At 43.0% G+C, this 17191-nt stretch overlaps 2 protein-coding genes across 2 annotated transcripts in view; both read right to left on the bottom strand.

Annotated features, from left to right (window-relative positions):
• Positions 1-17191, bottom strand: part of lig1 (ligase I, DNA, ATP-dependent) — a 228321-nt gene that overhangs the window by 9624 nt on the left and 201506 nt on the right. The window lies entirely within an intron of this gene.
• atp1a2a (ATPase Na+/K+ transporting subunit alpha 2a) overlaps positions 1-17191 on the bottom strand; it is a 97527-nt gene that overhangs the window by 62050 nt on the left and 18286 nt on the right. The window contains exons 6-9 of the mRNA XM_080441107.1: positions 16848-16982; positions 16343-16460; positions 11324-11592; positions 4044-4242 (exon numbers count right to left, since the gene is read on the bottom strand). Coding sequence (XP_080297233.1) covers positions 4044-4242; positions 11324-11592; positions 16343-16460; positions 16848-16982 — 721 coding nt within the window. The remainder of the gene's footprint in view (positions 1-4043; positions 4243-11323; positions 11593-16342; positions 16461-16847; positions 16983-17191) is intronic.

Genomic DNA, 17191 nt, shown 5'->3' with positions numbered 1-17191 from the left:
AATAGCCAATCTATAAGCTCACAATGTGTCGCGATGCGACGCATTGTGAGCTTGTAGAGCGGCTATTTTCAAAAGATTTTTATACATTTTATACAATTGAAAACTTGTGAAATGGGACATTCTGCACAATGAGTACTTTCTACTTTTGGTACTTTTTGTTATCAATACTTTCGTACTTTAGTACGAAAGTATTGATAACAATTAAGTACATTTTGAATTCCAGACTTTTACTTTGTAACAGGGTATTTTTACATTGCGGTTTTGATACTTTTACTTAAGTAAAAAATAAATTTAGTACTTTTTCCACCACTGGCAAAATGTAGCCACAACTGTTCCGCATTTTTCATGCATGCATGTTCTATGTAACACTAGTATTCTCTCTGATATGCAGGTTCGGTGTAGCACCGCGCCATACTTAAAACCAATGGGTGAGCAAGGTGCACAGCAGTGTGCACCTTGATCGTGACTAATGAATGCAGGAGATATCCAACATTCAAGCCAGGATGAATCACCACACACACACACACACACACACACACACACACACACACACACACACACACACACACACACACACACACACACACACACACACACACACACACACACACACACACACGAGTTGTATGGAGATTCTCTCTCTTGCTGTGTCCTGCAACCACGCTCATTGTAAAACAATACAAGAGAAAACACCCCACATTTTGTTTAGTTTCTTTTTGCCTGTTTGAAGTATTTTTGAAGTCTTTTTGATTATTTGTACTGCAGCCTTTCTTCGTTCCTTGTTTGTGTTTCACTTTAACAACATGAACCCTAGCTAGCATCCTTATTCTGAGGCAGAATGGGACATTCTGAATGTGGAATTGCCAAAAAATAGCCAATCTACTGGCTCACCCAGCTTGTAGATCAGCTGTAAGAAGAGATTTGGTGTAGAGTTAAAGAAAAAAAAGGGAGCAGACCAAGTATAAAGCCCTGGAGGACCCCTGTCATTTAAGTATAGGGCGCCGGGGTTCCTCTTGGAGGCTGCTCTCAGATTACTCCTGAAAATGTCCACTGAATTTCCTTCTTTCTGGGCTCAAAAGTTCACATTCTCAATTGTCATCCCTCGAGGTGTCACTTAACCAAGCGGCAGAAATTGAGGAGTTGGGGAGGAAAATGTAAGCCTCGGGGTGAGAATGACACCTCGGGTATAAGACTCAACATCCAAAACACCTTAAAAACATTGACAAAAAGGTAACGGTGAGTGGTGCATTTATATAGCCCTTTTATCTAAAGCGTTTTACATAGATTGTGCATTACATTCACCCATTCACACACACATTCATAGACCGATGGCGGAGGAATGCAAGGCACCAACCTGCTCATCGGGAGCAATTAGGGATTCAGCGTCTTGCTCAAGGACACTTCGACACTAACTCTGGGGGGAGCCCGGGATCGAACTGGGAACCTCACGGTTCCCATCCGGCCACTCTATTGGCCACTCTATACCCCTGAGCCACTGCCGCCCCAGTGGCTCAGGGGTGCAGAAGAAGAGTACAAGGAGCAGAGCTATATGAGCCCCACGAGGAGCACCCAAGAGAGGCAATGGCCGAGCAAGAGGCTGCACTGAGCAGTTAAGTACCTTGTACCTTAAGTACAGTACTCGAGTAAATGCAGTGGTGGAAAGTAACTAAGTACATTTACTTAAGTACTTAAGTAAAATTTTGAGGTATTTGTACTTTTCTTGAGTATTACCAATTTCAAATACTTTTACTTCTACTCCACTACATCTCAGAGGCAAATGTTGTACTTTTACTCCACTACAATTATTTGAAAACTTTAGTTACTAGTTACTTTTCAGATATAAACTATGATATAATGAAACATACATTAACCACTTTAGCCCTATTTTATACATAGGCTATTTGAAAATAGCAGATCTACAAGTTCACAACGCGTCGCGATGCGACGCGTTGTGAGCTTGTAGATCGGCTATTTTCAAATATTTAGTACTTTTACTTTTGGTACTTTAAGTACATTTTGATGCCAATACTTCTGTACTTTCACTCAAGTACATTTTTTATTCTGGACTTTTACTTGTAACAGAGTACTTTTATATTGCCGTATTGGTACTTTTACTTAAGTAAAGAATTTGAGTACTTTTTCCACCACTGAGTAAATGTACTTAGTTGCTTTCCACCACTGGCAGTAAGTAAGTAAACAACCAACGGTTCCCTAACCATGTGGCCCATATATCTAGGGTAGGAGCCCGTTTCTAGTTCCTGTAGCGTGAGGCAGCACACCCCCTGGCCGTGACACTAGAAGGTCGTGGGGTCTTTACCCCCAATCCAACCCTTGATGCCTGAGTGCCAAGCAAGGCGGCATTGGGTCCCATTTTTATAGTTTTTTTAGTATGACCTGGTGGAAGAATTGAACCCAAACATCCCAATCTCAGGGCGGTGCACTCTAACCACTGAAGGCCACTGAGCTAGTTGCACCGAGTGGTGCAGGCTGCCAGGCACGATTTTATATTTTGTTGCATGATAGTGTCGGATGCAGGGGGTGTTTTGGTCGCTGCACGGGACACCACGGAGTTCCGACAGTATTTCTTTCACGCGCAAGGTACGGCACGGTACGGTGCACGCACACGCATCCTAGAACTCGTCCCCCTAGACTAGCCAAGTACCCAAATGGCTACTTTGCATAACAGGTTTACCGGTGAGCATCCTCTTACACGGTGACTCTCATACTATATCAGCTGTTCTGTGAAAATGCGCAAGTGTAGGCGCGTGCGTGCGTGTGGCACGCGCGTGCACGTGATTATTATTTTAATTGTTATTAAAATACAGTTCCCCGAAGAAAAAAAATTACACCACTGGTTGGATGGTGAAAAAAATAACATTGTGAGCTCGTAGATTGGCTGTTTTTGGTATGTCTTAAAGTGGTTAAAGCACACGGGGGGGTTTTCTAGCCGCTCTCAGATTATTGCTGAAAGCTTTGTTTTTCTCTGCTTATTGGCTCAGAAGGCCGGCTGTCTGTTCAGCAGGCATCAGGGTGCAGGAGGGAGCGGCGCCATCGGTTCCACAGCAGCGCTCTCTCTCGCCGAGCATTCTGGGAAGCGGTTTTGTAGCCCAAGGTTTTTTTCGCCTCCCTCCCAGCACACTACTGCTCAATTAACGGGAGCAGCGGCACGTGCGACCGGCGCGCACGCTGGCCGTGTGCATGTTGGACAGATGATGACCGCGGGTGGTCCCTCTCTCTCTCTCTCTCCCTTTCCCCCTCCTGCTCGCTTTTCGCTGTCCTGCCCACCCCCACCCCCCCGACACACACACACACACACACACACACACACACACACACACACACACACACACACACACACACACACACACACACACACACACACACACACACACACACACACACACACACACACACACACACACACACACACACACACACACACACGCACGCATGAGAACATGCACGTTTGTCCCTCTGTAAGAGGAATGATAAGATGTGATAGTACAGCAGTAGAGTACAAGAGGGATTCCCTCTTAAACGATTTAATCTACACCTTTTGTTTTGCAGCCTTCATCTCCGCCTCTCCCACTTATTCTGATTACCTATTTCACCTGCATTCTCTCTCTCTCTCTCTCCCTCTCCCTCTCCCCCCTCTCTCTCTCTCCCCCCTCCCTCTCTCTGACTCTCTCAATTATTTTTCTCTCTCACTCTCTCTCTCCTTCTCCCTCATGCACGCTCGCATACACACGCACACGCACACGCACACACACGTGCGCGCACACCTCTCTTTCATTACTTTCATCGCTATCTCACTCTCTGCCTAACCCCTCACTATTTCTCTATACCTTCCCTCTCTCTCCCCTCTCTCTCTCTTTCTCTCTCTCTCTCTCTCTCCCTCTCTCCTCTCCTCTCCCCCCTCCCTCCCCCTCTTCCCCCTCTCCCTCCCACCCTCTCTCCCTCCCTCTCTCTCTCCTCCCCTCTCCCCCCTCCCTCCCCCTCTCCCCCTCTCTCTATCCCCCCTCCCTCCCCTCTCTCTCTCTTACCAGACTGGTCCTCTGTGGTGTCGGCCTCGTGGATCTGGTTGTCGAACCACATGTGGGCCACGGTCATGCGGTTCTGGGTGAGCGTGCCCGTCTTGTCGGAGCAGATGGTGGAGGTGGAGCCCAGGGTCTCCACGGCCTCCAGGTTCTTCACCAGGCAGTTCTTCTTGGCCATGCGCTTGGCCGTCAGCGTCAGGCACACCTACAGGGAAGAAGTACTCAGATATTTTACTTTAAGTAAAAGTAGCAATACCACAATATAAAAAATACTCTGTTGCAAGTAAAAAAGGCCAGTGTTCAAAATGTTACTTGAGTAACAGTACAAAAGTATTGGCATGGAAAGTACTAAAAGTAAAAGTACCAAAAGGTTTGGAAAATAGCCTAGGTATAAAATAGGGCTGAAGTGGTTAAAGGTAGGGTAAGTGATATTTTTTGGTAATTATTATTTTTTTAATTAAAAGGTTAAAGTACTATATTGTGATAGTAATCATTGCTACAGAGCGTTTGTTTGGTCACAGGGGTCTCTCCAGCTCTCAAACACTCTATAGCAATGAGTACTATCAGAATATAGAGCTATTTAACGATTATTTTAACCAAAGTAAATCACTTACCCGACCTTTAATGTGTGTTTTTATAATATAATAATGTATATCTACAAAGTAACTAGTAACTAAAGTTTTCAAATAATTGTAGTGGAGTAAAAGTACAATATTTGCCTCTGAGATGTAGTGGAGCAGAAGTAGAAGTACTGAAAACTGGAAATACTCCAGTAAAGTAAAAAATACCTCAAAAATGTACTTAAGTACAGTACATGAGTAAATGTACTTAGTTACATTCCACCACTGCCTGGGGGGAGGGATAGGGGGGTCAGGGTGCGTTGCCCAGGTGAGGGAAGCAGGAGGAGAGGAAGAGAGAGGGGGAGAGCAGACGGGAGGAAGGCAGGGGGCTCAGAACATAGAGGAGGAGGAGCGGGCAGGTATAGGAAAGGTATTTTGTCAGGGACCGTTCACAGAGAAAATTGTGTGCACATCCCACGCCTGCATTTAGGCCATGGTGCTGGACATCAAGGGAAGAATCAGGGATAAGATGAAGAAAGTCCGCACACTGTTCTCAAGCTCCAAAAAACGTACATTTCGACCTTCTACTGTAGGTCTTCATCAGGCAAATTTTGTCAGGGAACCCCATAATGGAATATTTTATTTTTAAAAGATAAGATTTTTCAAATAGACAAGATTTTTCAAAAAATAGCAGATATACAAGCTCATAGAGCTATCAAAGATTTGATTCAAAAAATGTCCCTTAAAAAATTATATATATCCAAATATTTGCACATTTTCATGATAAAAAAAAAATAGCAGATCTACAAGCTCATAGCGCGGCACTCGGTGCCGCGCTATGAGCTTGTATATCTGCTATTTTTCAATAGCCAAAGAAATCTTAAAATGACACAGATGCGTTCCCGGTCTTGGGTTCCTCATTTAGCTCTATGGGGGACCCCCTGGAACCCCCCCTCAAGGACAACCACACTTTGAGAGTGGTTTAAGGGAGAGGAGCGAAAGAGAGGAGGAAGGAAAGGAAAGGATGCAGGAGTCAGTCCCAAGAGCGGGGGAGGGGGAGGGGGGAGGGACAACGAGTGTGTGTTCAAGTGAGCACATATGTGCTCAATGCATTCAGGCGTGTCGCACAGGTGCCACACTGTGCGACACACTGTGTGTGTGTGTGTGTGTGTGTGTGTGTGTGTGTGTGTGTGTGTGTGTGTGTGTGTGTGTTCGGCTGGTGAACAGCAGATGCACTGGTTCATAGAAAAAAGACAATGCGATGAATAAACAAACGTTCCATATGCTGTTCTGCCACACACACACATCAACACACTGCAAGATGACCACACATGAAAGTCCTTCTGCAACACACACGCACGCACGCACGCACGCACGCACACGCTGCAAGATGACACATGAAAGTCCCTCTGCAACACGCACACACACACACACACACACACACACACACACACACACACACACACACACACACACACACACACACACACACACACACACACACACACACACACACACACACACACACACACACACACACACACACACACACACACACACACACACACACACACACACACACAGCGGCCAGCAGTTCCTCAGGCTAGTTGAGCAGAATAATGAATTACTTACATTTTTTAGTCTTTTTTTTTTTTTTTTTCACCAAGACTGTGTCGGTGAATGTGTGGTTTAATGAGAAGATATTAAACTGTATTAAACTCCAGGTGCAGGGCGGCAACATTAATGTTTATCAGCAGAGCATTTGATGGGTTTTTGTAAAGTCGTCGCTTTGCTGTCGGAAAGGAAATCTAGTATCTCCATGTTTTCTTCCATAAATGAATGGCCTCCACTTTGTCCGTACATCATCAGTGTCACATGAAAATAGTTTAAAAAATAGAAGATCTACAAGCATCACAACAATGCATCACACTGTGACGCATTGTGAGCTTGTAGTTCGGCTATTTCCGACAAAAGATGAAAGTGAACAGGGGTTAAGTGTGTCTGTGGGTTTTACAAATATCTATCCAATGAAACAGTATTAAAGGGATAGTTCACCCAAAAACAAATATTTTTTTCTATCGATTAGTCACCCCATGGAGACTTAAATTCATTGTCGCATTCCTAAGCAAATCATTTTATGACCAGCGGACCGGTAGTCAGCGGTTCAGGTAGTTGACACAAAGGAGACCGGAACCGCTGCCTATAGCGGTCATCAAATTATTGCCTCAGGAATGTGACAAAAACTTTTTAAAAATCCATGAATTCAAGCCTCCATGGGGTGACTAATCGATAGGAGAAAAAGTAATCTTGGGGGTGAACTATCCCTTTAACCGCAGCTTGAGAATAATAACTACATTGGATCCATTGAAACACATTTTTTTTCTCCATTCCCTGAAAAGTAACAGTCGTGGACATACAAGGTTTTTAAGGCGACAGCGGTATGAAAGTATGACACACAGCGGTGGTATAACCGTACGGCCGGAGCTAATGGACTACAAAGGTACTGCAGGCCTAATGAAAAGTGACAAGTCACCACAAGGACACTGGCTTTTAGTGCATTTCATTGTGTCATTATATTAACCCATTGAGACCGGGGAACGGCATCTGTGTGTCATTTTTAAGACTTCTTTGGGCTATTCAAAAATAGCAGATATACAAGCTCATAGCGCGGCACCGAGTGCCGCGCTGCCGCGCTACGAGCTTGTAGATCTGCTATTTTTGAAAAATCGTGAAAATGTTGTGAAAATCTTTATGTATGTTTTTTAAAGCGAACATTTGTAACTCAAATCTTTGCTTCTGGGGGATTCTACAAATGTCTTTAAAAAAAAAAGATTTAAATTATGTTGCTACTGTATAATATCAGTGGTTCTCAAACTTTCTTCATGTCAAGGACCACTCAAAATGAGGACCGCATCTCAAAACATCTCAAAACATCTCAAAATGTTTTTTTCCAGGGACCCCCAGAAGCAAAGATTTGAGGTAAAAATTTATATATATATTTTTTTTAAATGACAAATTTTCACGATCATTTTTGTCAAAAATAACAGATCTAAAATACATAAGATATATTGTATATCTGCTATTTTTTAATAGGCCAAAGACATCTTAAAATGACACAGATGCGTTCCCGGTCTCAATGGATTAAGGGTCTGAGCACCCTGTCCAATCTACATGCTCCTCCAAATAAAGCGGCAGAGGGATGATGATGTTCATTGCCGTTTACATATGGCTGTGTTTAGTCAGACTCGCACAGTGTGGAAGTGGAAGACTGGGCCAACATATAACCACATCAGGAGGAATGTCACATCCACACCGCACGACAGCCTGGGAACTTCAGTGTTGATGCATGGGAGACAGTGGTGTGAAGAAACGAAGTACATGTACTCAAGTAGTGTACTTATTACTACTTAAGTGCAATTATGAGGTATTTTTTACTTTACTGGAGTATTGCCAGTTTTCAGTACTTACTTCTACTCCACTACATCTCAGAGGCAAATATTGTACTTTCACTCCACTACCATTATTTGAAAACTTTAGTTACTAGTTACTTTTTACTTTAGACTTGCAACGCATTGTGAGCTTGTAGATCTGCTATTTTTGAACTTTTTGAACTTGTGAAAATGGGACATTCTGCATAATGAGCATTTTTACTTTTGGTACTTTAACTATATTTGGATGCCAATACTTTTGTATTTTTACTCAAGTAAATTTTGAATTCCGGACTTTCACTTGTGACAAGAGTATTTCTACATTGCGGTATTGATACTTTTACTTAAGTAAGAAATGTGTGTACTTTTTCCACCACTGATGGGAGATTTCATTAGCGCCTGTGTGGACTGTGGAGCTCCGAGGAAAACACTGCAGTGAGGGAATTATTATTGGCAGTGAGCGCTGGTTTAGCACCCTCTAGAGCTAGAAGGCGACACGTTAAATCATCTCCACAGAAAAATAAGTGTAAAAACTGTGCCCAGTAGAGACAGACCTCTGCCCGGGGTGCCAGTTTGCCTATCAGGTGTTGCAGTGATTCTGGTGCCCCATGGAGGAGTGTTGATTTTGACAGCAAATTTAGTTTTAGTTTTAGTCATAGTCTTTTGAATAAAATTCCATTAAGTTTTAGTCATATTTTAGTCATCTGAATTGTTTTAGATTTTGTCTAGTATGAGTCGACTAAATATCCTAAGATTATAGTCGACTAAATCTACAGTTGATTTAGTCGACTAAAATGTATTCTGGCGGTGCCTTGATGGCGTCGTAATGGCTGATTTTACACTTGTTTGCATGCTGAAAATAGCTGATCTACAAGCTCACAACGCATCGCAGCGCAGTGCCAATTTTCTAAGTGATCCTGGGCGCTACACTCCCCCCACCAGCCTATAGGGAGCCCAGGGCCGAGCTCAGGGTATTAACTACCCTATACGGGGAGATGCACGGTAGATTTATACTTATAGTTGCATGCCAGTGTCACACACTGACAATAGCAGATCTACAAGAAAACAGATTTTTTTTTTTTTTTAAACGACGCTTCACCGGCACGTTTCACCGTTTTTAACGCTCTTTCAGCAGCAGCTGCTTCAAAATGTCGGCGCTTTTCGGCGATAGTTCCCCCCCAAGGTTGGTGCCCTGTGCTTCAGCACCTAAAGCCCTTCCGTTAAGCTGCCACTGAATACATTTATATACATTTACTCAATTACATTTTTAATACCGAACTTTCACTTGTAACAGACTATATTTTTACATTGTGGCATTGATACTTTTACCTAAGTAAAAAATGTGAGTACTTCATCCATCACACAATGAGGGAGCCATAGACTCTGGAGGGTGATAATGAAATGGTGTGTGGCCAATTAATCAGTCCTTTCCTGCCTGGGCCTCGTTATAAACCTTTGCATAGAAATATATTATGCCGTTACGTTCATCTGTTCAAAAGGTTATGCGTTTTTGTGACAGGCCACGCCCACTGCCACGCCCCCCTTTTGGCCAATCAGCATTAACCCATTTCGACCGGGAACCCCTATACCAGGGGTCTTCAACGTTTTCAGCCCAAGGACCCCCTAGCTGAGAGAGAGATGAAGCAGGGACCCCCTCTATATTGTATAAAATGTAGTTTCAGGTTAAACTTTTTTTGTTTACTTGGTCTGCTCTTTTTTCCCTCTACACCTATACCTCTTTGCCAAAAATAGCAGATCTACAAGCTCACAACGCCTCGCAGCGCGAGGCGTTGTGAGCTTGTAGATCTGCTATTTCTGGCTAAAGTTCTCTTCGGAATAGGGATGCTAGGGTTCAAGTGGTTAAGGAAAAAAATAATATATCACACAAAGATTTTTGGCGGACCCCCTGTAGTAACTCTGAGGACCCCCTAGGGGTCCCGGACCCCCTGTTGAAGACCCCTGCTCTATACGCAACTATAACTTTCAATCCGGGAACCCTTTTGGGGTAGTTGTTGCTAGGTACAATATATAGCAACGTACATTTTTAGAAATTTTGTAATAAATATTTGAAGTTTTTCAGAAAACTTAGGTCAGGATTTAGAAGGCGTTTTTAGAATCGGCCTCAGGTCTAAATGGGTTAAAAGTTAATCAGTTCTTTCTGGGGCCCGTTATTAAACCTTACAGTAATATTTTAAAAAAAATACATATTGTGCTGTTATGTTTAACTGCTAAAAAGGTTATATGCATTTGTGTGACTGAACACGCCCCAAGTTAATGAAAAGTCAGTTTGTCCTTCTTGGGCCAGGACTAACGTTTTGTGCAAATCTGTTTGCACAAAACTGCTCAAGATATCCTGGCAGCTAACAGACAGACAGAAAGACTGGGGTGAAAAGATGACCTCCTTGGCAGAGGTAATAAGGACATGTTTTGCCCCCTCAGGGGTGTGTTTCTCTCCCCATCTTTTCCCCGTCTCACACAGATTCCAACCACACACCTTTTTTTCTAAACCATTAAAACCGGGAAAGCATCTGTGTCGTTTTAGATTTAGATGTTAGCTATATATACTGTATATATGTAGCAACATAAGTTTTTCAGAAAACTCTTAGGATTTAGAACAGTGGTTCTCAAAAAGTAGCAGATATACAAGCTCACAGCGCGTCACTTCTGCGATTTTCTTTTTAAATCATGAACATTTCTGAAAATCTTTAAATATATGTTTTCTAAAGCAAACATTTCTCTCAAATTTTTGCTTCTGGGGGATTCTACAAATGTCTTCTGAATCCTGAAAAAAACTGAAAAAAACATATGTTGAAATAATCAGTGGTTCTCAAACTTTTTCATGTCAAGGACCACCCAAAAGGATTAAGTATTTGGCCGTGGACCCCCATCTCAAAATATGTGGTTCCAGGTTACCCCCAAAAAGCAAAGATTTGAGTTAAAAATGATTGCTTTAAAATATATATATATATATATATATATATATTCAAAAGATTTGCAAAAAAAATCACGATTTAAAAAAGAAAATGCAGATCTACAAGCTCGTAACCGAGCTATGAGCTTGTATATCTGCTATTTTTGAATAGCCAAAGTATAAAATAACGGCTAAAGTGGTTACACAGTTGCCACTGTGCACTCTGCACTCTGTGCCGTGCTATGAGCTTGTGTATATCTGCTATTTTTGAATAGCCCAAAGTATAAAATAACGTTTAAAGTGGTTACACGGATGCGTTGCCGCGGTTTTAACGGGTTAACGGGTTTAAAAAACTTCTCCCTACACACAGCGCTGCTCGCTCCTCACCGTGACGGTGGCCAGCAGGCCCTCGGGCACGTTGGCCACGATGATGCCGATGAGGAAGATGACGGCCTCCAGCCAGCCGTAGCCCAGGCAGAGGGCCAGGATGAAGAAGCTGACGCCCAGGAAGACGGCCACGCCGGTGATGATGGCGATGAAGTGCTCGATCTCCATGTTGATGGGCGTCTGGCCCACCGCCAGGCCCGAGGCCAGCCCGGCGATGCGGCCCATCACCGTGCGGTCGCCCGTGCTGATCACCACGCCGAGGGCCGTGCCTGCATGGTGGGAGAACCAGAGGATGGGATGGGACAGGGGGGGGTTATTCTTCATCGGTGATTCTCAGTGGTGTTAAAGGAGAATACCGGACAAATTAAGTGTTGCCTTTGATGTCTCGTTACTCACCGACCGACGTGAAAAGTGGCGTTCTTTTTTTCCATAGATTCCCGTGTCGTCATTTTTTAAACCCCCTCCGTTGTCAGAATGGGAGCGCGTGGGTTAGGGAGATTCGTCTATTATAACCGAGGCAAAGTTGTTTTTCTCTCTACTGCTAGTCATTGTGGAGTCTCATGATAGTCAAACATGCGTTGAAATTTCCTGCGAGGCCACCGTTAATGGCGAACGAGTTAACACTGGTTGCTTGTTTCCAGAACCTGGCAACACGAGTTGCCAGGTTCTGGAAAGAAACAAGCATCCAGTGTTAAATCGTTAAAACAACTTTGCCTCGGTTATAATAGACGAATCTCCCTAACCCACGCGCTCCCATTCTGACAACGGAGGGGGTTTAAAAAATGACGACACGGGAATCTATGGAAAAAAAGAACGCCACTTTTCACGTCGGTCGGTGAGTAACGAGACATCAAAGACAACACTTAATTTGTCCGGTATTCTCCTTTAAGTAACTAAGTACATATACTCAAGGATCGAAACCATCCCAACCACAGACTGTTTGAGATGTTGCCGCATGGAAAACGCCTACGCAGTCTCAAAGCTAGCAATAGACAGCAAAAACAGCTTCTTTCCACGTACCATCAGGTACATGAATGATCTGACAAGAACCAGAACGAACCAGGGCAAAGGGAAATGCTAAGCTGCCCCCCCCCCCCCAAACATCCATCCTTTTCTTGCACTACTATGCCTGAACTGCACGCTTACTGTACCTAATCTGCTGTATATAGAATATACTGTGAAGTTGTTTACACAAAGTTAGGTGGCAGCTACTGAAGAGAAAATGCTGGTGGTGTATACAACATAGTCTTTTCTTTTTATGCACATGTATATTTGATTTGATGATGCTCTTTTTATTCTCTTTTTGCTCTTTTTGCACTCTCTTTCTTTAAATCTTTTTACGTTTTCTATCATTATTCTATTGTTATTACCTATGCTGCTGCATTGTCTGAAGGAAGCCAAACCAAAATAAGTTTGACTCTTATGTACCTGTACGCAGGATGTAGCAATACAGTACAACTTTGACCGTGACCTTGACTGTACTTCAGTAACATTTTTAGGTACTTTTACTTTACTTGAGTATTTTCTATACTTTTACTTTTACTCCACTATAATTATTTGAAAAGGTAGTGACTTATTACAAAACTCAGCACTTCATAACCACTTCAGCCCTATTTAAACTTTTTTTTCGGGACTCGAACTCGCTGTCAGGCTACATTAGGGCCTAAGTGCCCGCACCGCTAGTCCAGCGGTCCGGTGTTGAGAACCAGCAGCGTTCATCGTCACCTCTGCGTATTCCGTGCTAAAACATCATCTGTAACATAACGGTAATGATGGCTCCACTTCAAAGGGATTCTCCTCGCCTTTGAATATATTTTGGGGATGACCTTTCCCCATGAAACGCCTGGTACACATATTGACAAAAAGGTCCTGGGATCAGTGCTTGGCGGTTAATTTGTTGAACAGTCACCGCTAACCCCGCTCTGAACCATCTGTTGAAGATGTGCAGAGGAATGGTTGCCCACAGAGGGACTCATTATATGCTAGCTCTGGGTGAAGAGCTACCAAATGACTGAAATATCACATTTAATATACAGTAACAGCTAGACTGCAGATCAGAAGGCTCTCGGTTCAAACCGACAGCAGCAGCATGGAGCAGCAGCCGGCTCGGTGGAAAAAAAAGCTGCTGACCCCCCCCACGCTCTCTGTGCCCCTGTGGGAGTTATGAGCTACAGGGAATTATATAAGTATTTTTTAATATATATACATATATATATATATATACAGTGGTGGAAAGTAACTAAGTACATTTACTCAAGTACCGTACTTAAGTACAATTTTGAGGTACTGTTTTACTTTACTGGAGTATTTCCAATTTTCAGTAGTTTACTTTTACTTCTACGCCACTACATCTCAGAGGCAAATATTGTACTTTTACTCGACTACGATTATTTGAAAACTTCAGTTACTAGTTACTATGCAAATATAGCTTATTATATTATAATACATATATTAACCACTTCAGCCCTATTTTATATCTAGGCTATTTGAAAATAACCGATATACAAGCTAACAACGCGTCGCATCGCGACGCGTTGTGAGCTTGTAGATCTGCTATTTTCAAACATTTTAGTACTTTTACTTTTGGTACTTTAGTACATTTTGATACCAATACTTTTGTACTTTTACTTAAGTCAATTTTTTATTCCGGACTTTTACTTGTAACAGAGTACTTCTACATTGCAGTATTGATACTTTTACTTAAGTAAAACAATTGAGTACTTTTTCCACCACTGTTCACATGTTTGATAACTGCTACGAGACTCTCACCTGCACAAGAGACTGTGTGAATCTGTATCTGCTGCATGTTTCTCTACTTGAACAAGAAGCCTTGTTTTATTGCCTAGCACAATAGACTGTGGTTTTATATCTGTTGCAAATGTTTCTCCACTTGAACAATAAGCATTTCTGCCTCATTTTATTATGCACAATAAACTGTGATTCTGTATCTGCTGCTATTTATATCTGCTGCAAATGTTTCTCTATTGTGACATTGTGTAATATTATTTGACATTGCGCCTGCTTGTTTTCTGACTTTGTTTTCCTTGTTTCTTGGTTCTCTATTCTTCACCCTTAGGGCACGGTCTCACCGCACTTTTATTTCACCTCTGGGGCGGAATCTGCCAATGCTTTGTCAATGCAAATGCGTGGATTCATGGAAAAAATGTGCAAGACTATGAAAAAATGAAATTGTTTTTCCAAGAATCCACGCATTTGCATTGACAAAGCATTGGCAGATTCCACCCCAGAGGTAAAATAAAAGTGTGGTGGGACCGTGCCCTTACCACTCTTTCCTGGAAACTGTTGAAAAATGATTGCTTGTATACGAGAAAGACTTTCGCCCACTCTTTTTACTCATGCAAACTTGTGTGATGTGATTATAACATAGTCTGAATACCAAAAAGGCGAACTTGAATCTCTGTGGAGACTTAACTAGGAGTAATGAGCATACATGGATAAGCATGCATGTCTCCAGGATAGGGTTTGGGCAATTAACAAAAATAAAATACTGTATATTGAAACTGATAGAATAATAACTGACTTAAAGGTAGGGTACGTGATATTTTTGGGTTAAAACAAAACGTTTTTTTGTTAAAAGGTTAAAGCACTATATTCACTATACCAGGCGTCTTCAACGTTTTCAGGCCAAGGACCCCCTAGCTGAGAGAGAGATGAAGCAGGGACCCCCTACTCTATATTGTATAAAATTGTGTTTCAGATTAAAGTTTTTTGGGCGGTGAAACCGCCCCTATAAGTGAGGTTTGGATATTTGTACAACAAATCCTGCGCTGTGATTGGCCAAAAAGTACCCCGCCTAACCCTGCACCGTGATTGGCCAATCACAGTCTATTCAGGACTGTGATTGGCCAGTGTCACATGACACATGTGCATAGCCCTATATAAGATACCATAACTTTAAAAAAAACAAATTTGTTTTTTTAAAGTTATGGTTTCTTCCATCATAAAGAGTTTCAATAAATGTATTTATTTTTTGTACATGATTGGTTGAATCCATTCAGTATTGTGATTAGCTAGCAAGACACCGCCCACTTCACACAGGGTGTGATTTTTTTTTCTTAGTCTGCCCTTTTTTCCCTCTACACCTATAGCCTCTTTGCCAAAAATAGCCGATCTACAAGCTCTCAACGCCTCGCAGCACGAGGCGTTGAGAGCTTGTAGATCTGCTATTTTTGGCTAATGTTCCCCTCAGAAAAGGAATTCTAGGGTTCAAGTGGTTAATGTAAAAAAAACTAAATCCTATCACACAAAGATTTGGCGGACCCCCTAAAGTAGCTCTGAGGACCCCCTAGGGGTCCCGGACCCCCTGTTGAAGACCCCTGCACTATAGTATACTATAATCATTGCTCTGGAGTATTTGTTCAGTAACAGGCAGTCAGAAAACGAGTTACTAGTTACTTTGCAGATATAAAGTATTACATTATAAAACATACCACTTTAGCCCCATTTTATACATAGACTATTTGAAAATAGCCGATCTACAAGCTCACAACGCGTCGCGATGTAGATCTGCTATTTTCAAACATTTTAGTACTTTTACTTTTGGTACTTTAAGTATATTTTGATGCCGATACTTTTGTACTTATACCCAAGCAACATTTTGAACACAGGACATTTACTTGTAACAACAGAGTACTTCTACATTGCAGTATTGATACTTTTTACTTAAGTAAAACATTTCAGTACTTTTTCCACCACTGATAGTCGGCCCAGCGACGAACTAGCCAATCGCAGAGCGATCATCCCTCCAGGCTATGGGAATGTACTGTGTAAGTTGCATTCTAACTAGCCTAGGTGCTTTCGGTGTCGGGGAAACGGCCAGACACACAGATGAGTATTAAGTGGACATGACAGACACACACAGGTGGTTTGAAGGTCAGGCAGGAGGACGCAGAGAGGCCACACATTAGGTGACACACACAGATGGACAGACGGACAAAACAGCGACAGCAGGGGGACAGAAAAAGTTCCCCCGTGATGGCCAGATGTGGCCTTACTGACCCTCCACACAGTTGGTGCCGAAGAAGCAGATGTTCCTGGTCTCCAGAGGGTTGTCGTGGGTGAAATCCGGCGAACGAGTCTGAGGCTCCGACTCCCCCGTCAGGGAGGAGTTGTCCACCTGTATGTACACCATGGAGAGAGAGAGAGAGAGAGAGAGAGAGAGAGAGAGAGAGAGAGAGAGATTTAGTTTGATTTACAGAGAGAGTGTGAGAGAGAGATTTAGTTTGATTTACACACACACCACACAGAGAGAGAGAGAGAGAGATTTAGTTTGATTTACAGAGAGAAAGAGAGAGAGAGAAAGAGAGAGAGAGAGAGAGACAGCTGGACAGTAGCTGAAACTGAGAAAAGTGCTGTGGAAGGACCACTACGGGAAGAACTGAAGGAAACACACACACACACATACAAATAAAAGGAAAAAGTGCTAAAAAAAAATCCTCATGTGAGAGCATCGTGAGGACCCCCCTCCCCCCATGCTGAGGACCCCCCCCCCCCCCCACCGTACCTTGCAGCCGGCAGCAGAGACCACTCTGAGGTCAGCGGGGATGCGGTCTCCCCCTTTGATCTCCACCAGGTCTCCCTGAACCACAAACTCTGCATTGATCTGAACCTTCTCCCCGTCCCGGATAACCAACGCTTGCTGAGGAAGAGGAAGAGGAAGAGGAAGAGGTAGGGGTAAAGAGGAAGTCAGGGAAATAGAGAGGGAGGGGAGGGAGGGGAGGGAGGGGAGAGAGCAGGCACAGGGGATAAAAGAGGGAGCAGAACAGAGGAGGAGAGGGAGAGAGAGAGAGACAGAGAGAGAGAGAGAGAGAGAGAGAGAGAGAGAGAGAGAGGCAGAGAGAGAGAGAG

Source organism: Gymnoscopelus braueri, assembly GCF_963280865.1.
Source record: "Gymnoscopelus braueri genome assembly, chromosome: 10".
Taxonomy (NCBI): domain Eukaryota; kingdom Metazoa; phylum Chordata; class Actinopteri; order Myctophiformes; family Myctophidae; genus Gymnoscopelus; species Gymnoscopelus braueri.
The sequence above is the reverse complement of the archived record's forward strand: the minus strand, read 5'-3'. Positions and strand labels throughout refer to the sequence as shown.